General features: G+C 41.0%; 2 protein-coding genes across 23 annotated transcripts in view; one reads left to right on the plus strand and one right to left on the minus strand.

Annotated features, from left to right (window-relative positions):
• Positions 1–21,197, plus strand: part of ank2b (ankyrin 2b, neuronal) — a 201,454-nt gene extending 180,257 nt beyond the window's left edge. For 17 of the 19 annotated variants that reach the window (XM_017430288.3, XM_017430293.3, XM_017430282.3 and 14 more), the window contains 5 exons: positions 14,927–15,010; positions 15,104–15,268; positions 16,132–16,320; positions 16,503–16,594; positions 18,478–21,197. In XM_017430288.3, coding sequence (XP_017285777.1) covers positions 14,927–15,010; positions 15,104–15,268; positions 16,132–16,320; positions 16,503–16,594; positions 18,478–18,691 — 744 coding nt within the window. In that variant the 3' untranslated portion in view covers positions 18,692–21,197. Of the gene's footprint in view, positions 1–2; positions 11,372–11,788; positions 12,555–12,647; positions 12,740–13,413; positions 13,507–14,926; positions 15,011–15,103; positions 15,269–16,131; positions 16,321–16,502; positions 16,595–18,477 lie in introns of those variants that run through there. The other 2 variants (XM_037976770.1, XM_037976769.1) reach the window with 2 other exon arrangements.
• Positions 21,198–21,676: 479 nt separating this feature from the next.
• camk2d1 (calcium/calmodulin-dependent protein kinase (CaM kinase) II delta 1) overlaps positions 21,677–26,360 on the minus strand; it is a 96,573-nt gene continuing 91,889 nt past the window's right edge. For all 4 annotated transcript variants that reach the window (XM_017430331.3, XM_017430327.3, XM_017430330.3 and 1 more), the window contains 4 exons: positions 24,056–24,131; positions 23,881–23,975; positions 23,181–23,409; positions 21,677–23,045 (listed from right to left, as the gene is read on the minus strand). In XM_017430331.3, coding sequence (XP_017285820.1) covers positions 23,042–23,045; positions 23,181–23,409; positions 23,881–23,975; positions 24,056–24,131 — 404 coding nt within the window. In that variant the 3' untranslated portion in view covers positions 21,677–23,041. The remainder of the gene's footprint in view (positions 23,046–23,180; positions 23,410–23,880; positions 23,976–24,055; positions 24,132–26,360) is intronic.

Here is a 26,360-nt window from a genome sequence, read left to right on the forward strand (position 1 = left end):
TCCGTTCTTCACGTTGTATCGCACTTCTCCCTACAACCTCCGATCTCATGTGATAGATCCCGTGTATAAGGGGGAGCCCAGGTTGTGTGCCCAGATTACTCCTCCTTCAAACCCCACTTTGGAACCATGTTACACTGAAGGGGCTGTTGAATATGAGGGGGCAGAGGGGGGAGAGGACTGGAGCTTGGAGTGTCTCCAAACTACCCATTCTGAAGACTTTTCAGATTATTTATTTCCATTACCTTGGCGGGAGACGTTCAGTAGCTCTAGAACAGGTGTATGTGAAGATCGACCGCTGTCCATGACTGATTTTGGAGACAGCTTGGTGGAAGGTGATGAAGCCGAACAAGACTTTAGAGAACTGTCTATGGAGCTTACGGAAACTGAGGAGGTTTCTCAGCAAACTTTAAGTGAAGAATTGCCTCAGCCTACTTCAGTAAGCCCAGTCAGTGGGATGCCAAAAAAGGCCAAACAAACATCCATGAGACATGAAGATGAAATGTCTCATCGACTTTATAAAGTGCTGTATGGACATGAAGCTGAGGCAGTGGATTCATATAGTGAAGGTGTGTCCACATTACCTGTGAGTTCACCCTCTGATGACACCATTCAAGTAGTCAGGAGCGATGAGGTTCTGGAAGCTGTGAGACACACAAAAGCCGAAGATGGTCTGAGCTCTGTGGCTGATCATGTTTACCAGCCCTTATGTTCAGGTGATCTTGAATCCCTTCATAGCACAAAACAAATGCTAACTGTAGCCAGCCAAAATTTAACTGATTCTTCTAATGTAAGCTGTAAAAGTCCAGGTTCAATGGTTCAAAAAGAGGTAATTACCTTAGATACCTTTTCTACCACATTTAAAGCACCTGAACATGTTTCACTATCTGAAATTGTTTCTGACCTTGGAATTTTAGCACATGAGAGTTTGGCTTCACGTGAATGTTGTCCTGATACTGTAATATTACTGACAGAGAGCAGAGCCTCCTCACCTGAATCTCTGTCATCAGTGAATGAGCTGAATTTTCTTGCACCTGATTCTCCAGTACCACAGTTTAGGCCATTGTCTCCACTCCCACCACCTGTTCTTCCATGGGAACCTGAACATGTTGGGGCATCAACTCAAACACAACAGCTACTGCGCACCTTAGAGGGTACTACTTGGCCATTTGCAGCAGAAGCAGAGGAAAGGCCATTGACACCAATGGTTTCAAACAGAAGACCATTTGGAAGGCCAGTATCACCAGGCAGTGACTATTGTGATGAAGGATCCATTTCACCTCAGTCCTTAAGTTTTGATATTGAAGACAGAGCATCATCACCTGAGTCTGTTGTTTTAGAAACAGTAAATTGGCTTTTTACAATTGATCCGTGTGTCACTCCTGATTTCCATGAGATCAGGCCATCGTCTCCTGAATCCACAAAATCCATCTCCTCATGCTGTCAGCTTCCACCAGATTCTCCTGTCCAAGATTTTAGACAGTTTGCCTCTGAGCCTTTTACATGTGAATATAGATCATCATCACCGGAGTCAGACGCATCACATGCAGAGTTTGAAATGGGGGAATTAATTATGTTTTCTGAAGTCAGGCCTATATCTCCAGAATCTGCAGTGTCTGTGAATGAATGTCAAGCATTGTCACCGGATTTATCTGTTCCTGAGTTCAGTCCCAAATGGTCCGACTTACTAATGACAGAAGAGAGATTTAACTCACCTGAGTCTGTATACTCTGATGTAGATTATGGCTCTCTGACTCCATCATTTAATAATGAAAACAAAGCTTTCTCATCTTCTTCTGTTACATCAGGAAATGAACTGGAATCCATTTTATCTGTTGATAGAAATCCAGCTATCTCCACAGAATCAGTTAAATTCGCAAAGATCTTTGATCCAGAGAACACACCACCAACACCAGTTGAGTCCCCGACTGAAAAAGATGAAGACTGGGTCATTATTTACTTGTCTGATGTTGAAGAAAAACCTCTTTCCCTAGACCCAGTGCCCAAGTTCAAAACGCCACCACAGTCAGCACTGCTAGACATTAGAACTCATTCTCCTGAATTGGATACATCAAATGAGCATTTGTCTCCAGCTGAGGTTTCATCAGCTGATGTATGTAAAACAGAACTATCACATGATTTATCAAATGCAGAAAGGTCAAATAAGGAAATTCATAGTTTTGGAAGTGATAAATTGGGTTGTAGTAAAAGAAAAAAATCTAAAAAAGTTAAAAAACATCAAAAAGATGTTCTTTCTAAAACGAATGAAGACACACAAGTATCTGGTGACAAAGCTAGGTCCTTAACTTTATCATCACCAGAACCGGCATCTGAGGATCTAAACCTATCACTGGCATTAACTACAGGTGTACCCAAAGGTCAGGAAGAAGCTGAAGAGTCTTCAGGTATTAAACATCAGCATCATACATCTTTATCTGTAACAGAACATCCACAACCAGTCTACAGTTTAGCTTACGATGCAGAAGTATGGAAATTTATCTCTCCAATCCGTGATCCACAGTATGCAGGAAAAACGTTCATCAGCAAAGTAGGAAGGTTTCAGTTATGTGGAACACAGTCAGAATCTTGTCAGGAAAGATCAGCTTTACAAGTAGAAATGTGCAAAAGGTCCCTCCCACTTGATTCTGAAGCAGAAAATAAGCCGATGTCACCAGAATCATTGATTCCAGGGGACACAGTTGTACACCAACCCTCCCAATTAGGGAGTTCTGCAGATAATCAGCTAGCATTTACAGCAGACTCTCCTATTCCTCAATTTATAACCTCTTTTACAGGTCCTTCACAATTTTATATGAGACCAGATTCTCCAGAGTTAGTGTTGTCAGACATGGAACAAGAAACTGATTTAAATTTGTCACAACTTTTTAATGACAGACCTTCATCTCCTGATTCAGTATCATCTCTAAATGCATATAAAACACTGTCAATTGACTCTCCTATTCCCAATTTTGGAATGTTTTCTTCAGAGTCTTTTATAGGTGTTATGTCTGTTCGGTCGTCATCATTTGAATCCATTTTATCAGACGTTGAGTATGGTTCTGTGTCTTTGGAAACATTATTTACTGAGAACAGACCTGTATCTGCAGACTCAGTTGATGGAAACAGAGCCCTTTCACCTGAGTCTCCCATCCCAGACTTTAGAAGGGTTTTACCAGACTCTCATGCCTTGACAACTGAAACAGGTGTTGAAAAATCATCATCACCTGTTTCAGTTGCCTCAGACTTTGAGTCTAGGTCTTCCTCTTTGGAATCATTATATGGTGAAAGCCGACCCCCATCTTTGGACTCAGTGGATGAAAACGGGCCACTTTTACCAGAGTCGCCCATTCCACAGTTTGAATGGGTCTTACTAGAAACTAATTTGTCCTCATTTGAGAGATCCTCATCACCAGCTTCATTTGTCTCAGATCTAGACCACGTGTATTTGTCTCAGTCAATGTGCTGCAGTGGGAGAACATTGTCACCTGAATCAGTGCTTTCTGGAGCTGGTTGTCAAGGTGATTCACCAATACCAGATTTCAGAGCAGGTTTTACTGAGTCAGTTTCTGTTATTACCCATCGATTATCATCTCCTGAATCAGTAATCTCAGAAGGTGCACAATCTGCAGACTTTGATGTAGATACAAGTATTTCAAACCAGAGAGCTGACTCTCCAGAATCACAAGTATTTGAGTTCACAGAAAGGCTGTTGGGCAGTAATACGCAATCTGTAGAAGCAATCAGTGGGACAATCTACAAAGTTGGTTATGATACAGAACACTGGAAGCTCATTTCTCAAATACGTGATCCTCAGTATGTTGGAGAGACATTCTTCAGTAAAACAGGGGTTTTTGAGTATGATGCAACAAAATCTGAGTATATTTCTGAGGTGGAAGAAATGAAAGAGCCAGAGAAACATGTGACATTGAACAGTACAGAGTCAGAGTGCAGGCCTTTATCACCTCAAGAAATGGCATTAATAAATGTACAAAGATCAGATTCTCCAGAAACTTTAAAAGATTTGTGTCTAGATTCTCAAGTTCTCCAGTTTTCCAGTGACCTTGCAAACATTTCTCACTCTCTACAATATTCGCCACAATCAGCCGAGTCAGATGAGGAATCAGAACTTAGCATGTTCACAATTTTCAGTGAAAGAAGACCTTCATCACCTAGTTCAGCAATATCCATAGATGATATGGCAGCATTATCACCAGATTCACCTATACCAGACTTCAGACTTGGAAAATCAGAACTAATTACAGCTGGCTCGGGTTACAGGTCCTCCTCACCAGAGTCAGTATGTTCAGATATTGAAAATGGCCTGTCAATGCCACTGGTCTTCACAGAACAGAGACCATACTCACCAGAATCACTTGTCTCCAATTCTGAACATGAACATTTAGTAGCTGACCCAACACTTAGAACACACCAGCTGATATGTCAGCTTTACGATCCTCATTATGTAGGTGAAGTCTTTCTAAACAGAGCTGGATTGTTTGAAATAGAGGAAACTAGAACAGATTTTGTTTCCCTTGATTCAAATATAGAGGAAAGAGGTAGGCCAATGTCACCTGACTCTGAGGCAGAATATGAACATCTCTCACCAGAGAATCAACAGTCAGTGAGTCCTGAAATCTCTGTTGACAAGAATAGACTTTTATCTCCAGATTTACCTATTCTCCAGTTTTCAGTATCTTCTTCTGAATCTCCAGTAAGAAATCATAACAGCCCAACATCCTCTGAAAATGTTTCAGATGTAAAACCTAATGAATTGGATGTGCCAGATATTCATGAATCTTTTAATGTAGTTGGTGTATGTGGGTCTTCCACAGCCAAATCAATCTCCTCAGATATGGAGAGTTTATCTGAACTCACTTCGACAGAGCTCTGTATAGAAAACAGACCATGTTCTCCACATTCAGTGTCATCAGAAACTGAGATATGGGCATATTTTCCAGAATCAATGATGGTATGTAAGCCAATATCTCCACAGTCTCTTTTAATGACAGAAATAAGAACAACATCTCCAGATTCGACAGTATCCATTAATGAGTTTTGTACTTTGTCTCCAGACTCTCCTTTACCACCATTTATTCAAAGTAAAGAACAAAGTTTCTTAGCTTCAGCAAGCAAGTCATCATCTCCTATAATGGATATGTCAGACACAGAACTGGGAATTTTGGACATGCCTTTTACTGAGGTTAAAGAGAGGAGCCCTACACCTGATAAATATGAGTTACGAATACTTTCACCCGATTCGCCCATATCTGATTTTACACAATTTACTTTTCATCCTCCAATTGTTTTAACTGCCAATTGCAAATCTACTTCACCAGAGCCAGCATGTTATTCTGATGTAGAATATGAAAATGGCTTGCCTGCATCAGTATTTGATGAGCACCAACCTCAGTCACCTGATTCATTTGAGTCTGAAAATGAACACCAGGATTCACCTGTGCCTCAATTCGGAACAAGAATAACAGAACGTTTTCCCTCCTTTGTTGGGTTTAGTTCAGCATCTCGTCCATTTGTTCCATCAAATGTTGAGTATGCTCCCTCAATGAAGTTGTTGTTAGAAACCCAAAGTAGAAAAAATACATCAGAGTCAGAACCAGAACTTGAAAACAGACCTTTGTCACCAGATTCTGAATCAGAGTATAGGCCTTCCTCCCCTATGTCATTGACATTATTTTATAGATCATCATCTCCTGATTCAACAGGCTCTCAAAATGAATTTAGAGTTCTCTCACCAGATTCACCAATTCCAGAGTTTGTGAAGGTGTCACAATACTCCATTAACACATACATGAATCACAGATCCTCCTCACCAGAGTCAGTATCATCAGATTTAGAACATGAAATGAGTTGTGTGGTGTTATATGACGACCGGCCTTCATCTCCTGACTCTTTAGCATCAGCTAGTAAATGCAAAAAACTTCCAGCTGATTCTCCAATACCTGAATTCAGACAAGCTTTACCAGTTACCTATTCTGACATCAGTGATAGTAGGCTATCATCACCTGAATCCATTGATTCAGATGTGGAGTTTGCACCATTGATTTCTCAGCTCTTTAAATACGAAGAAAGAGCAAATTCACCAGACTCAATTTCTTCTTTCCATCCCATGTCTACAGACTCCCCAATACCTCAGTACACATACTGTAACCCAAGCACAATAACATGTAGATCAGCATCTCCTAGGTCAGTATATTCAGATGAGGATTTAGATGCCGATGTGTGTGTGCCTTGTCTTTTTGAGGTCAGGTCAATATCTTCTGCTTCTGCTACATCCGAATTCAGACCAGACTCCCCCATTCCTGAATATACACTTAATAGGTTTACAGTATGTCATGTAGACTTAACATCCATATCCCCAGAATCAATATTTTCAGGAGAGGACTCAGAGACAGATTTGTGTATGACTTGGCTTTTTGAAGACAGAACCACATCTCCTGGTTCAACTACATCACATTCGCCATGTTTGCCTGACTCTCCTATCCCTGCATTTACACAAGCACTACAAGACTCCTCCATATCACACTTTGTATCAGGGTCAACCTCACCTGAATCTTTGTTGTCAGATTTGGAAGTGGAATTATCTCTCTCTGTAGAAGGCCGTAATGTCTCACCTGAATCCCTAACTTCTCCAACTAAACATACATTTATTCCTCCTGATTCCCCAATACCTGACTTCAGACAGGCTTTCCATGACATGTATCAAAAGATCAGTACTTACAGGTCATCAACACCTGAATCAGAGGCTTCAGAAATAGAATATGCCCCTTTGATTTCACAGATGTATGATTATGGTGACAGAACAGAATCTCCTATATCAGAGCTTTCTGATTCTGAACTTAGATGTTTGTCTCCTGATTCTCCAATACCGCAGTATCCAATGCTTGCCCCAGTAAATTTAGGGGCAAAATACAGATCCACATCTCCTGAATCAGTGTTTTCAGAAAAAGATTCAGAGACAGATTTGTGTATGACTTGGCTTTTTGAGGACAGAGAAACATCTCCTGGTTCAGTTGCATCACTTTCACCATGCTCGCTGGACTCTCCTATTCCTCAATTTACACAAGCACTTCAAGAGTCCTTTGTATCCCACTTAGTCTCAAGGCCATCGTCACCTGAGTCATTGTTGTCAGATTTGGAAGTAGAGTTCTCTTCCTCAGTAGTCAATGAAGACTGTGCCATGTCACCTGAATCCCTAACTTCTCCAACTAAACATGCATATCTTTCTCCTGATTCCCCAATACCTGACTTTAGACAGGTTTTTCATGACCCTTGTCCTAAGTTCAGTGGTTACAGGTCATCATCACCTGAATCAGAGGCTTCAGAAATAGAATATGCCCCTTTGATTTCACAGATGTATGATTATGGTGACAGAACAGAATCTCCTATATCAGAGCTTTCTGATTCTGAACTTAGATGTTTGTCTCCTGATTCTCCAATACCGCAGTATCCAATGCTTGCCCCAGTAAATTTAGGGGCAAAATACAGATCCACATCTCCTGAATCAGTGTTTTCAGAAAAAGATTCAGAGACAGATTTGTGTATGACTTGGCTTTTTGAGGACAGAGAAACATCTCCTGGTTCAGTTGCATCACTTTCACCATGCTCGCTGGACTCTCCTATTCCTCAATTTACACAAGCACTTCAAGAGTCCTTTGTATCCCACTTAGTCTCAAGGCCATCGTCACCTGAGTCATTGTTGTCAGATTTGGAAGTAGAGTTCTCTTCCTCAGTAGTCAATGAAGACTGTGCCATGTCACCTGAATCCCTAACTTCTCCAACTAAACATGCATATCTTTCTCCTGATTCCCCAATACCTGACTTTAGACAGGTTTTTCATGACCCTTGTCCTAAGTTCAGTGGTTACAGGTCATCATCACCTGAATCAGAGGCTTCAGAAATAGAATATGCCCCTTTGATTTCACAGATGTATGATTATGGTGACAGAACAGAATCTCCTATATCAGAGCTTTCTGATTCTGAACTTAGATGTTTGTCTCCTGATTCTCCAATACCGCAGTATCCAATGCTTGCCCCAGTAAATTTAGGGGCAAAATACAGATCCACATCTCCTGAATCAGTGTTTTCAGAAAAAGATTCAGAGACAGATTTGTGTATGACTTGGCTTTTTGAGGATAGAGAAACATCTCCTGGTTCAGCTACATCACTTTCGCCATGTTTGCCTGACTCTCCTATCCCTGCATTTACACAAGCACTACAAGACTCCTCCATATCACATTTTGTCTCAAGATCAACGTCACCTGAATCTTTGTTGTCAGATTTGGAAGTAGAGTTCTCTTCCTCAGTAGTCAATGAAGACTGTGCCATGTCACCTGAATCCCTAACTTCTCCAACTAAACATGCATATCTTTCTCCTGATTCCCCAATACCTGACTTTAGACAGGTTTTTCATGACCCTTGTCATGAGTTCATTGGTTACAGGTCATCATCACCTGAATCAGAGGCTTCAGAAATAGAATATGCCCCTTTGATTGCACAGATGTATGATTATGGGGACAGAGCAGAATCTCCCATATCAGAGCTTTCTGATTCTGAACTTAGATGTTTGTCTCCTGATTCTCCAATACCGCAGTATCCCATGCAAGTACTCACCGATTTGGAAATAATAAACAGATCCACATCCACTGAATCAGTGCTTACAGATGAAGATTTAGAGACTGATTTGTGCATCCCTTGGTTTTTTGAAGACAGAGCAGAATCTCCTGGTTCAGTAACATCCAATGGGGATTTTAAATTTCTTTCCCCAGACTCACCAATTCCTAACTATGCTTTATATGAATCTAGCATGCCTCACGTGGGTCTAAGGTCTACATCACCTGAGTCTGTGTTTTCGGATTCAGAAATGGATCTACCATTCATGACATTTACTGAAAGCAGACCTTCTTCTCCAGAATCAGTACCATCAGTCAGACTTTCACCTGATTCACCTGTTCCTGACTTTGCTCGACCAGTGTTTGAATTACACGAAACTGTTTTTGGACGCAGGTCAGCATCTCCTGATTCAACATGTTCAGAAATTGAATACATAGTTTTAAGCCTAGGAGCATTATCTTATGACAGCAGACCCTCTTCACCAGGCTCAGGAGGATCTGAAGATGAATACCATGCTTTGTCACCAGACTCGCCAATACCAGACTACACACCAGCAATGCATGAACGTGTGATTGTAAATCCTGGGTATAGATCATCGTCTCCTGAGTCCATTGAATCTGATGTTGAATATGCTTTAGGTGAGCTTTTGATATATATGGGATTTGGTGTTGACAGTAGGCCAGGTTTTAATGAGTCATTAGAGTCACAAATACTAGAGAGGCCACCCTCTGTTGAGTTCATACCAGAATATGATGGTTTATCTCCAGCGTCACAGTTGTCAGATTTAGAGTATGATTTAGTGTATTCTGCTTCATTTGACAAAGAGTTAAATGACAGGAAAAGTCTGTCACCTCCATCCGAAAGATCAGATAATGAATATATACCTCTGATTCCTGAATCCCCAGTACCAGATTTTACAAAAACATCTGTGAAAACTGTTACTGTGAGAAACATATCATCTACAGAAATCACAGATTCAGATGATTTATCAGAATCCTCAGTTCCATTTTGTATGGAAGAAAGGCCAGACTCACCAAAGTCAGAAGAAGTAATAGCACCTAAATTATCATTGAATGAAACCATGAATAGCTCTGTTTTAACAACATCAATTCAGCCTTTCTCATCTGAGGAATCACCCATTACAGTTGCTGAGTACAATGTCCTTTATGATGCTGAGCTGGCAACTCAGGTACAAGATCATCAGTTTGCAGGGAACACTTTCAACAGAAAAACAGGGTCCATTAGTAGCACAACAGAATGTGAGCAGGGTGTACCAGCTGATGAATTGGACAACAGACTAATAGAAATACATGAGCAAGATACTACTGCTGTACTGACACATTTAGAGCTGACTGATAAGTTTAGTTCAACAGAAGTAGCTATGAGGGACATACCTCTATCAGAGTCACCTCCACCAATCATTGAACACATTTCAATTCAAGGAGCAGCTTCATACAGAGAGGCAAAATACACATTTGAAGTGCCTAGCCCTGACGTCCAGACATTGTCTGATGATTTCGTGTCCTCATTAATATATGACATAGACAGTGATGATCAATCCAACTCACCAGAATTGTTGTCGCCTACTTCACTCACAATGGAAGAAGCAAGAGCCCAATCACCAGAATCTGTCGAATCCTTGAGTGTGTTTCAACCACTCCCGCCAGATTCTCCCATACCAGAATTTAGTGTGGCGTTACCAGAGTGTTTAAATGTTTTTAGATCTACATCATCTTCTCCTGAAACCCCAGTGTCAGATATAGATGATATGGAATTGTGTTTGGTGTCAAACCTGGAAGAATTTAGGCCATCATCTCCAGAATCTGCTTTGTCTGAGAATCAGGATGAGAGTGAGAGGCCTTTATCATCTCAGTCACTGCCTGAGTACAGACCCATGTCATTTGAGTCAGCCATGTATGCAGCTGACAGAAGAGCGTCATCTCCAGAATCAATGCCGGAGTTCAACAAGAACAGGCCACTTTCTCCAGATTCCCCCATTCCTCAGTTTACCGCAGCATTTGAAGAGTACCCCATTATACATCATCGTTCATCATCATCAGAATATCTGGATTTGGATTCTGAAGATGAGTTCATTGTCATGTCAGCAGAAGATGTAGAGACTAGCAGGCCATCCTCACCTGAATCCATTTCATCCATCAATGAGTTCAGATGGCTTTTGCCTGACTCACCTGTACCTGAGTTTATGAGAATACTGTCTTCTTACTTCATGGACCCCACCCCATTTGATAAATCATCCTCACCCGTGTCATTTTCATCGGAGTCCGAGTTTGTGGCTTTGCCTATTGATTGTTGGATTGATGACAGCCCAAGACCTGCAAGCCCTGAAAGTGTTGAATCGGAAAGTGAATTTGGTTATGACATCAGTGCGATGTTAGACTCAAGCTCAAGACTTTTACACCATGATGCATCACTTTCACTACCAAAAACAAAGTCAGTCACTATGTCCCCATTATTAACTGAGTCCACTGAGAAAAAGTCTGAGTATGCACTTTTTAGCCCTGATTGGCAACAAATGAAAGAATCACAATCAGATATCTGGACATACAAAGGACAAACCATCCATGAATCTGAAAGTTCCTCTGGAGTACCAGCCGTTGTAGATGAGGAAGAATTCAGAAAAGACTTGTCTCAAAAGCCATCACCAGTGAAAGATGTAAAAAGAAAGGAAGAAAAGATCCAACCGAGTGCTACTGGAGAACTAAAGACAAAGACAGCCTCTCATAGGGTAAGACTGAGAGCATGAGAAACTAGCAGACTCACTGGTTATGAATGGCTTTGTAGCAAGATTCCTGAATAACTAACAACTACGCGAGTCTAAAGAGATGTCTTGATAAACTAATACAACAGAAAAAAATACTTGGAATGAGTCTGACGTGTGTATAAAAATTAATATTGTTATATTCAAATAATATTAAGGGCTTTTCCTTCAGTTGTGATTAATTTTCCTGATGATTGATTACCATGAAAGCTGCATGTTGTGGCAAGAAATGCTGTTTGTTGGTCTAAGTGACATATCTGGTTTAAAAGTATAAGGTATTTGTGCAGTGACACTAACCAGGTAAAATGCTGAGGTCAATTTCAAAGGTGCATACAACCTTTCTGTTACATTGGAGTTGACTTACAAAGATCATTTCACTTACAGGTTCCTCCAGGGGAAACAGAACCTCAAACATGTGATGATATCAAAATAGAGCAGTTGTCTGCTTCACCACCAACACAAGGTGGCAGTAAAGTAGGGGGGTTGTTCATTGATGATAAGCCAGTCACATCACTTCCCATACAACTTCCTGCCCAGAGCTCATACAGAACACATCGAACCGTTACTCCAGTTCTACCCACATTTGAGAAGTCTTCGTACATAGAGTCAGACGTGCCCCAGGGCTACTCCGAGTGGGAGTTGTCCCCTAAAGGAGCACAGTCTAGTGAACTTTTTTCACCAATGTCAGATCAGTTTTTGATACCGCCAGATTACGAGGCAGTATTTTCAGGAGATCAAACCCTGAGAATTTCTGAATGTAGTCAAGCCTCCTCCGATGATTTGAGTCCAGTGTCTCCAGTGTTTAGTGACTCCAGCTCAGCACAGCCTGCAGCTCAAGATAACATCAACAGAGTATCCAAAACTGTTGAGGACTTTGAGTTTTCCCCTGGCTTTAAGAGAGTCCTCTCAGAATTTGAGAGAGCAGCATTAGAATTCGAACTGCAGGATCCAAACATCCAACAAAAGGAATCAAGTAAGGCCCCTAAATCTCCAGAACACTCTGATTCAGACCTGGAATTCTTTGACTGCAAACAAGACTTTTCTGAACCAGATGATGTGGAGGAGCCAGAGCATGAGGCTGCCTATCATATCTCTGAACCCCCTTCTCCCAAACCAAGGACTCCTGATGTGGGTCTCTTGAAAAGGAGTCGTGAGTACACAGCTCAACCTTTTCTTCAAATTGGAGATCAGAGGAGATTCTCTTCTGGCAGTGAAAGTCTTGGTGACTTTGCTTATGATTCAGAAGCTTCACGGGAGTGTGGCGTCCACACATGTGAGGAGCTTCCCTCTAGAGATCAGGCAGGGTATTACGATGATGACGACTCCCTGGGAAGGGTAAGAGGCTGTGCATGAGAGCAGCACTGCATTGGCTGGTGATTTACCTGGTTTCAGGCTGACTGCTGTGATGCTGCATTAAAGATTTGTGAGATTAAGACCACTCTTACTGAACTAAATGAGGCTGACAAGTGTATTGTGTGCATGAGTGCCTAAACTTTGAAAAAAAAAATAGTGGAAAAATTCAAAACTAAAACTCTTTGTATATTGTAATCAATTTGCAGTTCCTTACTTTGACACATCAGTTGATATTTAAATATATATTTAAACTGTTGACATTCACATTGTTTGATTTCTGCATGCAGTTGTTTCCACCAGTGTGTAAAAATAATACCCTAACCATTTTTTAGTTCTTTACTTGTACTTTGTTTTAGACATTTTAACTCTTCCATATAAAATCATCATATTTTGCACTCTGGCTCAGATCCCTGCACGGTTGTTTCAGCTGAACATTTTTGCATCACGGGCCTTCTCTTCATCTCACATCACTTCAACGTCCCGCTCTTCAACTTTTTTTTAATTTTCTCATCTTATACATGAGCAAAATAGTCTCTCTGGCAAACAGAATCCAAAAGTGAGGTTAAGAGAAAAGCTGGAGCATGGGCTGCCTGCAGGAGTGTGCGGTGTTGGAAACTCAGTGTATTGACCCATGCTGGTTGTGTGCTGTCTCCCAGGAGATAGCAGAGGAGCTAGGGATGCTATCCTCTGATAGCTCAGAGGAGGAGGTGCTGACCACCAGGGTGGTCCGACGCAGAATAATCATTCAGGTAAAAGAAAGCATGAAAGCGTGGAAGGGTGTATTCTTTGAACTTGACATTTGAGGTTAGTCATGAACTAAAAAAAGAGTTTAAACATTAACGTGGCACAAATTCTTCTCTTGAAATATGGAAAATAAAGTTCCTGGAACAAATATGTCAAACGTTCTGTTTGATCTTTGCTCTTTTGTTGTTTGTAGTCATTTGCTTTTTCACAATCACTATTACTTTGTCCTGCATGTTGTTTTGTTCTGTTACAAAAAGCCTCCGTGTTGAATAGTTAAATTTACTTGTGGCTTCTAAAGACTTTGGTGCAGCTTTTGCTGATTCTGGTAATAATTGATTCGAGATGTAATTTTCACCAGATTTTTTCTATTTTTAGATTTTTTTTAAATTAAAAGACGCTTTGGACCCCCTTCACAATGGACAATGAACCAACACAACCTTTTAGAATTGAACCAATTTTGACACTGTTTGACTCTAAGTATTCATCAAATAGGTTTTTCCCGCTATATTCCACATCTCTGTGATGTTCTCTTCCACCCTCACCAGTCCCTATACATCAGCAGCTCATTCCCACAACACATACGACCGCAGTAGCACCACGCCTTGCTACACACTTACAGATCACTCCACACTAACATGATGCCATGAGTATCACGTCTGCAATAGGTTGTTTTCATGACTGTCACAAATTGCGTATTTTTCCTATATATATATTGGATGTTTCTGGGACTCCCACCATTAGTTTTCGCCTTGCTTTAGAGGAGGAAACACTATCAGCAGCATGTCATGTTGCAGGTGAAAGGGTTTTGTGTGGACCACATCCACCCTTCTGATTTTACATTCGAAAGGTGAATGAGTGTGGTGTGGTGTTTACACATGGTGAGACCACAGCATGACACTACTGGTTACTGGAAGAGAGACAGCGGAACTCGATCCTCATAGCAGCCTTGCCATGGAGGGCGTTGCAATAACTTAATGGCGTGATGGGGTCGTAGCTTAGGCATGAGGCCAGTTCTGCTTTAAATTCTTGACAACCAAGCCACCCAAATGTGTGGTCCTGTGTCGTGGCTGTACTGCTGCTGATGCCGCCACGCTATAACTAGGACTCCAATACGCTACCACCACAATGACAAACCACCACAAACTGATCAAAGAACTTTTGAACATGGCTAAAACCCTCCGCAACCGATCATGGTCTATCATATGTAATGGGAAGCCTACTGCATTCTTGGTACACCCTTAAAGATATCACCAAGAAAACTATCCCAAGTTTTGGTCGATTTTTTTTTTTTTTTAACGTTGCCTCTGTGTCGTCATCCAGTGTGAAAGGAGCCTTAAACAGCATGTAGACCTGCTGGTTCTGACTGAGTAATGTTAAATTACTACTGAGGTGCGGTCTGACAGCATGGGTCTTGTGTTTTTGCAGGCAGATAATCTGTCAGACATCCCACCACAGACCGTCACTGAGGAGAAGTACACAGATGAGCACGGCAACATGGTGGTGAAGAAAGTAAGACACATTTAAAGGCACAATCAGGAAATCCAAATTTTAGAATCTCTGGGCTTTTTTTAGTAGAACTTGTCTTGCTTTATTCTCCACCAGATCACACGGAAGGTGATCCGTAAGTATGTGTCTCCGGATGGCTCAGAGACACAGGAAGTGAGCATTGAGGGCTCTCACCAGGAGATGGTGCAAATAGAGGAGGGAGATGCTGTGTCCAGAGTGGTAAAGAGAACGGTACTCCACACGGAGGGAGATCAGAAAGAGGTGGGGGTCTAACAGCAGCTGCTTTGACACACTTCTACAGCAGGAGGACTGTAATAATAACTACCGTGGTGTTTAGCTAATCCTGATACTGACTGGTGTTTGTTTTGCTGAATTTCAGATTTGTTTAAAGTTTGAAAAGGCCATCTTGTGTCTCATAGGAAAGAAAACCTGCAACCAAAACAATAACTTGATTAAGACAAAGATGTATGAGATTATGTTCCCTGGAGGAGAATCTCACACTTGTAGCTCTGTCGTAGACTTGGTGTCATAAATGGTCCAGTAGTATCTGTATTTTAACTATCACAGCCCTTATTCTTCTTTTTAGTGTTGGTTACAAATATTACCTGTACAGTGCTTTAAAGAGATATTTCCGCCTCTTTGAAGTGGTGTTTTATGTTAAAGTTATGAACAATTAGTATTTTACCTTTTGTAGATAGCTTTTCGAATGTCTTCAGTTAGAAGAAACAATGTTAAATTCTGACAGGACTGATGAGCTAAATGGCTAGTCAGATCACAGCCAAGATTGCTTTGATTTTAAAATGGTGCCAATTTCCCAAATTTCATAGTGGGTCATGTAAAAACTATTTTATAAAGCCTTTACATCATCATCAGTTTCTCAGGCCTGGGCAGCACCTAAGGTGCTACGCTATTTGACACTAACCAGGTAAAACCCCACTTCAAAATGTCCAAAATATCCCTTTAAGCTAAAGTGAAGTTGTACTTTAGACTAACTAGATTATTTAGGGTATTTGACTAAAACTGTACTGACAGTATGGACATTTTGAACCCATGGGAGAACTTGATAAAAAGCTAAGAGAACATACAGGGAGCCTCTCTTTGAAGCCTTTGTCGTTTTTCTCCAGCTGACCTTCTCTGAGCCTCTGGCTCTGGGCGCCGCCACAGCATCAGAGTTCGAGGTGGTGCCTGTGCAGGGTCGAAAGGTCAGCAAGGTTGTCAAGACGACGATGGTGAGGGGCGAGAGGATGGAGAAGCAGAGAGGAGACCCCTCACTGGCTGCAGATCTCCCCTCAGCCCGAGAGGACTTCGAGAAGGTCAGTGTGTCAGAAATAAAAAATAATAATAATTCTGACATGAGGAGTCCAGTTGGGATGGTGATGGGTCCATCATGCTGATGGTGTAATGTGGCACAGCTACACTTTCTAAAGAAGCCTTTTCAGGTTTCCAGCTGTAGTTTCTGATGACTGTGTCCTCCTCCTCATTCTTCTTCCTCCAGGCGTTGAGTTATGCTGGAGGCTTTGGGAAAGTGCTCCTGCCTCATGTGGTAGAGAAGGAGGCTGTGCAGGATGACGGTTCTGTGGTTAAAAGGTTGGACTGCATGAGGAGTGTGCAGTTAGGCACAGCTTGCAGGCTTGCTGCCATTTGGTGCTAACCCTTGGTTTTCCACTTTAAAATGTTATCAGAACTGCTTGAATGGCACCAATTTTACTAAAGCAAAACAAAGAATTGCTTATCTGTGTAAAAAGAGCTCTGGTTGAAATGATTGGAAGTGGAGTCAAATGTCAGCATTTCAGCAGCAGCTGTTTTTTTTCAGTTTCTGACTCTGCTGTGTGATTCATGTAAGTCTGGAGTTGAGCTGAGCTATTCTACTAAAATGTACGAGATGATTCCACACATCTCAGGCTGCTGGAGCATGTGGACTGTGTTATCGGGTTCCTGCTGGCACCAAGGCTTTTTATCTTTACAAACCTTCTTAACGCTCGTCTCAGTCCGTTTCTGCTCAACATGACTAAATGATAAACATATCTGTACTTTGCTAACAGTAGAATGACTAATAAACTCACAGATTATAACTCCATGAAGGGAAGACACAGCTGAATGTATCCGACAGATTTAAACTGTGAACGATTGACGAGCGGGCAGACGCTTTATTTACCTGCATCTTACTACCAGCAAGGGAAAGAAGCAGAGACAGATACTATCTGAACACTCTACTCAGAACAAAAGAATAGATGGTTCAGAATAATGCAGAAGCAAACAGCTGCCTGTTTGGTTTGAAACCAGCTTTTGGGAAAAACACTTTGACGGTGCCACAGATCAGACAGCTGCAGTGGAGACAGACAGGAGGTGCAGGTATGGCAGGCAGTTCAGTCATATAAGCGACACTTGGTGACGGTGAAACTGAAGCCTTAGGAAACTCGGAAGCACCTTCGAAGAGGTACATCTGCTGGCTCTTTGTCTGAACTGCAGCTGACAAAGCGTCTTCACTGGCTCTACAGAAGCTTTGAACTCGTATTACATAAATATTGTGCATAGGGTTTAATACATATGACGTAACGAGGCCTTGTTCGCGGTAGTCATGTGATTTTGGGCGCACTGATGGCACTCGTTACTCTGCCTCATGACACTTCAGCTTCATGTCAAGCAGGAGTGGAACATCAGTAGCAACACTTTAAAAACTGCTGTGGCAAGTCAGTAATATATTTAATCAATACGTCTGATATCAAGCCTTGTTTCGTCACACTAGCTAACTGAGACGTTTGAGTGTTTCATTGTTATTCAGCCACTGATGTTATTCAGTTGTGTTGCTTTTCATTTAGCATGAAGTTTTGGTCAGATTAAAGAAAACATTCATTGGGTTTTGGTATATTTTGTTTTTTTCTGTTTTAGTCATATTTTTCTCAGCGATACTGTAGCTTTTTGGAGTTGATCAAACTTTCTGTCTGACACATAACCTGTGAGTTAGAGCTCAGATTAGATTAAAAAAAGACAGTAAAGTAAGCCTTTTTCATTTTATATGAATTCACCAGTTGACCCTACACCCTTCCTACTAACAAGGGTGTTTTGGTTGTTTTGCTTTTCTACTTCTGGGTGTGTTGTGTGCAAAAGAAAAAAAAAGGACTATTTAGCATTTGTTTCTTTTCTTGTTGTACCGAAGCACGATGCTCACAGCGAGCCACGGACTGAAGTGTGACTTAGGCACACCGTTACACACTTAATAATTATTAATAACTATTAGGCAGAACATCATGTCGTATACAACCCTACTATTCTTTTAAGCTTATTCTACAAAATACAACTTGTGTTTCTCTTAGTCAACAGAAAATGACTTTTGAAAACACACACACACACACATATATATATATATATATATATATATATATATATATATATATTTAATCCTGATTTTGTCGTCTTAGGATCTTGCCAGGTGTCTGACAGCGGCTCTTCTCTTGTTGTCATTCGTGCAGAAGCCAGATGCGTAAGTGTCGGACCCAGAAGAGGACTGTGGTGAGGGACGCCCAGGGGAAACACGTGCACCTGGAGCGCCTGGACGACACCCCAGACGCCCTGCAGCCCGACGCCCTGCAGCAGCACCTGCACCGACTGCTCCGACGCTACTGTGAGGAGGAAGAAGAGGAAGAGGAGGAGGAGGAGGAGGAGGAGGAGGAGAGGATGGACTGAGATGCTGCTTCCAATTTCCTCACACTGCATCTTCCACTAAAACCTTCAGAGACGTTCGCTTCCTCAGATCAAAATGTTCCCCTCTGATGTTTTTTTTTCTCGGTTTCTAAAAGAAGCGGACGGGTTGTTTGTGCTTTAACATGTTTCCTTTGCTCTGATTGTGACCAAAGAAAGCACCCTTCATTGTTTCACAGGGTTTTCTTTTTTTTTTTTTTAACCCCTCGGCTGCTGTGATGCGTCCAAAGGCAGGTCACATGTCGGACGTTTCGCCTCACACACGGGCCTCTTCTCGAAGGACTCTTGTAAACGTTTGTACATAGAGGAGACGGAACGAAACTGGAGCTGGGACCGGAAGCAAAACGGGAAAACAAATTGAAAGCATTTAATATGCGAGCCTACGTAAACCTGCTGTACACACGCCCCGATTCAGCTGGAGAACGGCCACCCCACCCGTGAGACTACCGGAGAATTCACCGGAGGGACAGAGTGTGTGTCGCTGATCCATTTACCAATCCTGTGTCATCTCAACTTTTATCTCCACCTTTGTGTGTGTGCGTGTGTGTTTTCAGTGTGTTGTGCATTCACATTTTATCCCCGCGGAGCTGCCATGAGTGTGTGAGTGAGTGTGTGTAAATAGTGTTTATTGAGAAAGAAACTAGAGAGGACGAGGGTTTCTGAGCCCTTCACACACACTGCATCGACTGAAACACCTTCCCTCCATAAACCATCTGCACGCCTCGAACCTCCTCAGTGTCAACAAATCCACACGCTCTGCCTGGAAGTGCTTCCCTTTGACAAAGTTTTTCTTTAACTTTAGTTTTTTTTTTCTTCTTTAAAAACCCCTTTTACAAGATAAACTTCTTCCAGCTAATTGAAGGAATGCATGTCGCCCGCCGCCTTTCATGCCAGAGTTTTCGACTGAGCTCATTGCATGTTGACAAATGATGGAGTTGTAGCCGTTTTGGTTAAACCTCGTGCATGACATCACGAGCTGTCATGCTCAGATCATGCGTTGGGGATGACTCTCTGCTACTACCGCATCAAATTTTAGCTTGATACCTGTGAAACGAACTAAATTAGAGCCTCTTTTATGTGCTGGCTAATATCGATTAGTTGTGGTGGCCATCTTGAATTGGAGAAATGACTATTTTCTAAAAGTTTCAATAAAAGCCACCCTGTGGTTCATGAGATATTTTGCTAACAGACAAACTGGGTTCATACCAACTGTTTTTGTTAAAGTTTTAAGCAAAGATCTCGAACAATGAGCAGCACTCGGAGTGTGTTGTGACTGACTGTCAGCTACAAACGCACCAAATTTTAGCACAATTTCTGTAAAACTGACTGAAATATAACCATGTGGGTGTTTTCTAAAATCAGTTGCCTTTGGTGGCCATCTTGAATTAGGTTTTCTTCAAAAGATAATCCTTTGTAGATGTACATCCAGTGAATATTTTCTGAAAATTTTGTTAAAATCTGTGCAGTGGGTTGTAAGATATTTTGCTAACAGACAGACAAGGTTGGTGCCACCAATTAATGTCGAGGTTTCAGGCAAAAATGTTACTCAATGTGTAGTGCTTAAAGAATGTGTTGAGGATGAGACTCAGCTCCTGCCAAACCAAATCTTAGCTCAATACCTGTAAAATCGACTGAGGCATAGCCATTCTTGTTTTGTAAGGCTGATTAGCTATCTTGAATTGGATGAACTCCAAAGGTTAACTAGCTATAGATGTACATCCAATGATTTCTTTGTGACAGTTTCATTAAAATCCGTCCACTGGTTTACAAGATATTTTGCTAAAAGACAGATAAATGAATGAACAGACACAGGCAAAAACATTATTCCCTTTTGCCTCTGAGCAAAAATAATCTGAAACCCCAAAAACTTCCTGTGAAGCTGTTTTCTGTTCTGAGAGGCAACAGGAGCCCGAACAGCATCTTTCAGCAGGTTTGTTGACACTGAACGCGTCGCAGACGTCAGATGAATCCCTTCGCTGTTTTCACACTGCCATCTTTGTTTTTAATCGCTGTTTTCTACCAAGTGATTGTCCACTTCAGTCCAAGCAGACTGACTTCAGTTAGCATGTGTGTATCCCCCTTATTTATTTACTGCTGTCTGCTCTGCCCCCTGTGGTTCGTGACTGTTTGGATGTGTGCTTGTTCCAAAGCTAAAAGCAAAACCGAAAGCTTTTCTTTCTTTGCCCTCATAGACGTCCAGTTTTGTTGAGCGGCGAGCCGGCTGTAGTGGTTTCAGACTAACGTTCACAACGTTGCACTTCACTTTGATCCAGCGAGAGAACAAACGATGCCCCAGAACACTGATTTGATTTGAGAAAAAAAAAGAGCATCCTGTTTCCATTGTGAGAACATTATATACATATTAACAGCGCAAATATCTATGCGGGCATGTACGATCAGATTATTACTGAAAAATAAAGCTGAAACGCTAACAAGACATAGCAGCTGCAGTGTGTACATGGCAGAACAATAAAACTGTACATGTGTCAAACAGGAAGTGATGTCATTCTTTACCAGCACTTAAAGGATGTTGATGAAAGGCAGAACGATGGAACTAGAGTCACTGATTCAAGACACTGACAATGGTATAAAGATCTATGAAAGTGAGTTCACATGACCTTTAGCAATTTTTAGGGAAGGAATCCATTTTCAGACTAGCCATTAGCTCATCAGTCCTGTCAGAATTGAACAGTTTTTAGAAACTGAGGTTATTCAAAAAGGTAAGATGTTTTTAACTTTTTACACAGAACCCCACTTCAAAATTGCTAAAACTTTTCTTTAAAGTGGTCCTAATCTTGACAGACCCAAGTGGTAATCTTTAATTTAACATCAAGTCTAATTCTTTTCTCTATAAAGTAACTGCAGCCATTAAATAAATGCTGGGTAATAAATGAGGTTTCATCCTTTTCCTGACAGGTAGAGCAAACTGCTTCAGTGTTTAACGTAAAAAAAGAAAAACCATCACGTTTATGCATTTGGCATAAATGACATTTTATTTCAGATTTCCTTAAACATACATTGAAATTGTCCCGTCACAACGATCACCAATGTCCCATGAATAGCTTGTAGAAAGATAAAAAGTGTTCATTGATAAATGTGATGAAACAGAAGATTTTTTTTGGTGATTCTGTCCTCAATATCAAATAAAAAATAAAAAAAAACTCAAGTTACACATGATCAGAAGATGAACACCCAGTGGAAAATCACAACTTTTTATCTTAGATTTTTGAACACATTCTCCCCAAAAACATTTCATAATAATCCCTAATTTGTTTCCAATTTGAACATTTCCCTTTAATCTGATGAGAAAGAAAAAACAAAGAACAAATGTGACAGTGCTCAAGAATCCAGTTTGAAAAATAAAAACGAACAAAAAACCCCATGATTCTCCTGCAGCCCAGTGGACACGGTGGTGATGTGAAACATGAGCAGCTGAACCCAGATTAGAGGAGGGAATCAGATCAAACACAGATGTTAAATGTCTAATTGGATGAAATTATGAGAGGGGGGAGAAAAAAAAAAAAAAAAAAAAGAGGGACAAGCGTCTTTACAATATAAAACGTAAACAGAACTGATAAAACTTACATCATTAGTTTCTTACTGTGTGAAAATATGATCTAACTGAATGGATCTCTCTATGGTTTACATTCTCACAGAAGCTGCTGCTCTGTGACGATATAAACATGTTTCAGGTGACTCGTCCTTTACTTCAAACTCCAAGTAAACAGACTTGATGGCAGCAGCGCACCAGAGAACTGAGCTGAAAGGATTAACAACTCATAAATGCAGCTAAAGAACAAGCTAAGAACAAATTACATCATTTACTGAAACCTGTACGTCACTGAAACAAAGCAAGCTTGTGTCTGAGCTCAACTACATGGCAGTTCAGATACACGAGTAAAAAGCAGATGTAATATATTGGTCATTGTGCCTAAAGGCAGGTACATCACAATAGCAAAACATGTTTAAATGATAAAGTTTCATATATTATATCAGCCTATAAAAATCATCCAGAATAAACGGCTCCTCTGAAATCCACATCTATTAAAATGTACGCATCTAAAATAGCCAAAACAAAACCTCCGATAATTAAACATGCTGCTGATATGATCGCACATTCGCACTACAAAATATTTCCCTCATTATCCCACTTCTGTTGGCTTTTTAAACGTACAAGATCCGAGTCCAACAGCAGCAACAATATGTAAACAACACACTGAGGGCAGGGCTTTAGCAAATGAGGGCGGGGCTTGGCTGAGGGGATTCATGGCCACATGGGTTGGCAGGGTTTGGTCAGCTGACTGCTGTAGGCCGGAGGAGAGGAAGAACGTCGACTCAGCTGAAACAGAAACCAGAGGAACAGTTAGAGAAGCTCTCACATTTGAAGCTTGTTTTTTTTTACCCTTCTTAAATAAATGGAAATACACCATTCTTGAGTACAAAAAGCTGCCAAAGTTCAGACAGAGGGTCGTACTTGGTGGGAACGGTGGGGGAGCCAGAGCGGTGGAAGTGGATGTTCTGCCACTTGCTGTCGCGGCGGTGCCAGATGCGGGTCTCCTCTGACTGGATGGTGCGGGGCATGCGGTTGCTGTCTATGTACTGCGTGAGGCGGATGTAGGCGATGCAGGCAGCCTCGTCTCCGATCAGGTGGACGTGGGGGTTGAGCAGGATGGTGTGGATGGGCTGCTTCCCTCTGGACAGAACTGCATGGGACAAAAATACAGTAACAATATATTAATTAGGATGATACATATCTTAATTTCTAAAGAACCAGTTCAGAATCAGCTGTAGTTCTATCACTGGAACCTCTTTAAAAGGAAAAACCCCTTAGTGTGAATAAAGAACTGGAGGCATCTCCCAATACAGAGACTCACACCTGATTGTCAAAGACAACAATGCAGATGCATCAGAGATGAAGCACAAGTCAAAATGGGCAAACAACTGATTTTAAACAGAGGATGAAAACTACAGACTACAAATGCGGAAAACAGACTTCAAAGTTAGAGCAAACCTGAAAAGAACCAACGAAACCTGAACCTATGCCGCATATTTTTACAACATGATATAACAGGAACAATTCTGTATAGACATTTCAGCCAATCAAACATAAAATTCCCCCATTATAGTCTAACAATTAGGCCTCATCCCATTGTGTCCAAGAGAGGGATCTTTACCGTTCTCAAAGTAGAAACGATGGAAGTCTGTGCCCTCGACCAAGTTGCCCAAAGCCTCAGGCTCGAAGGAAGTGAGGCCAGGATCGCATATCTTCCTGAAATAGAACCAGCATATTAATGCCATGCAAAGATATTATCATGATGTAATCAATGTGGTAACTCAGGGACAACGTACGTGTAGGCCTCAAAGTCTCCGTTGTTGATGGCTTCAATCAGCTGCTCTGTCACTTTAATGATTTCCTGCTTACGAGCTGCAATAAAAGAAACAAGAATGTTAGTTTATATTTGAATTCATAAGTATGATGAAAAGAAGCACAAATTCTGTTAAAATGTAACACTTGACGACACCGACTGAACTAACGTCACAACACGAGGAAGTTCAGGACTGAAGAATGCGTCAGATTCAGAATGACATATGTAAAAAAAACAAACTGTCACATGGAGGCTGATGAAGGAAAGGTTGGCTGGTGGTTTGGCTCAACACGACATTCAGATTACCTTTCATGCTAAGGAGGTAAGCTAGGAAACAATGAATGCAAAGAGTGAGTGCTGTAGTGTGCATGCAGTTAGTTTGGAGACAACATGGTGAAGTCAAAGTTTGTTTACTCATACACACACGTCGCTACTTTAAATCCATCTTTACCTCCATCCGCTTCAAGTCCAGTGTTGTTCCCAGCAAACTTAACACTGACAGTGCACTGACTGAAAACAAGGCCCTGAAGTGACATCAACACCAAATAACTAACCACTAACAAGTAAACCATGATGCTGCTTCAGCCTTTTTAACGTTGGAGACCAAAGACAAGCAGCTTTTCAGTCAGCAGACGGATTTATTCAGAGCTACAGCACACAGACTGACAAAAGTCAACATAAACACTCTCTAGTCATTGGCTGTTTCTGAAAAAAAAAACCCAACTGAAACAGTCAATGCACTGCACCCGTAGTGGACTTTACTTTGCAAATACAAACACTAGATAAGTTCAGTGGTCTGCGTTCAGGTAACACAAGGTTTTATGAAACAGCTTGGAAAAAAAACAGCTCAACAGTAGAGAAGTTAGGGTTTCTACATGTTGTTCCATGAAGCTAAAGAGAACATGACACCTGTTCTACCAACAATGATGCTGTAGTTCCAAAATTATCATTTTTTTCCCCCCTGGTAAACACAGCACTGCTTCTACAAATGTGTTCATCCACACAGTAACAACGTGGACCTTCTACTTTGTGTTATGATAAAGTACTAGGAGTAGGAGTCGTGTCAGTCCAAGTCTACAAACGTTTACTTCAGACTGCATCCACTGACAGATGAAGGGAAGAGTTTTTTTTTCTTCATAATGTTCAGGGGTTAAGGTAAATTCATTATATGCAAGTTTCTGTTTTAAAACCATTCTCATTGCCCACATTATTTAAATGTACATTTGTTGTATATTGGGGATTTTCTTCTGCATCGTTTGCTTTAGTGACATTGAGAGTTCAGTAAAGAGATTATTAGATAATTTGGTGTCATACGTTTTTACTCTAAGACAGTCATTCATTAGTTTTGTCTGTTGATTGTAGTTAGTGTATGAAGGGTTTGATGTAGTTGAGGGACTGATGTCTGCAGCACAAACCCAAGCATGTAATCTGTCATTACTGGGGTCACAGGTTAGGTAGACTGTTGGTCGATAACATCATTTTCAAAAGGTTATGTTGAGGCTGTCCACATGAGAATGCAGCGGGGATGGAACCCAGTTTAAAATTTCATCCATCCATCCAGTTGAGGGACTCCTATAACATTGGTGTGGTTGCAGGGCTGAAACAGTAAATCTTTGTGTATCCACAAAATGTCGTCGGTGGCAAACCATCAGGGACTTTAAGGTATTCAGAAACTGCTTTGAGTAAACACAAATAAATTTTTTTTCCCTACACAGAATCCTTTTGCTTCCAGTCTTTCATCAGAATACAGCATCTGTGTCAAAATGACCAAACCATTGAAACAAGTGAGGTAGTAGGTCAGGATAAACGATTTCATCAATTCAATGTTGTTTTACACAGTACTAACTCACAACAAAAGTTGTTTTAGAGTATTGTACAAAAACCTAAGCCCAAATCATAATTCCAAAATAAGTTTGAAATCCAATTAATCAATTCAATCCAATTATATTGGTACATTATGAAGAATCGATTAGTTTAAAAAGTTATCTACCCACTGACTGAAAATAATTAAATATAACATTACAGCAGAATTCTCACTGGCTTTTTCATGACTTCTGAATTTAAATTTCATTGTTGGAGTTCAAACAAATAGTCTGATTTTACAAATAAACAACTTCAGTCTAACCTTTAGTTTGAGTTTATGTGGTTTGACATTTGGAGAGGACAAAATTCCCCTCGTTCTACACATTTTGTTGCGAGCTTGGCTCATCATATCTACATTTCTGTTTGCTCTGCTGCAGGTAAGACACTGGCTACTAAATGTACTTCAAATAGAAACTGAAATATTT

This window comes from Kryptolebias marmoratus, linkage group LG7, assembly GCF_001649575.2.
Source record: "Kryptolebias marmoratus isolate JLee-2015 linkage group LG7, ASM164957v2, whole genome shotgun sequence".
NCBI classification, from domain to species: Eukaryota; Metazoa; Chordata; class Actinopteri; order Cyprinodontiformes; family Rivulidae; genus Kryptolebias; species Kryptolebias marmoratus.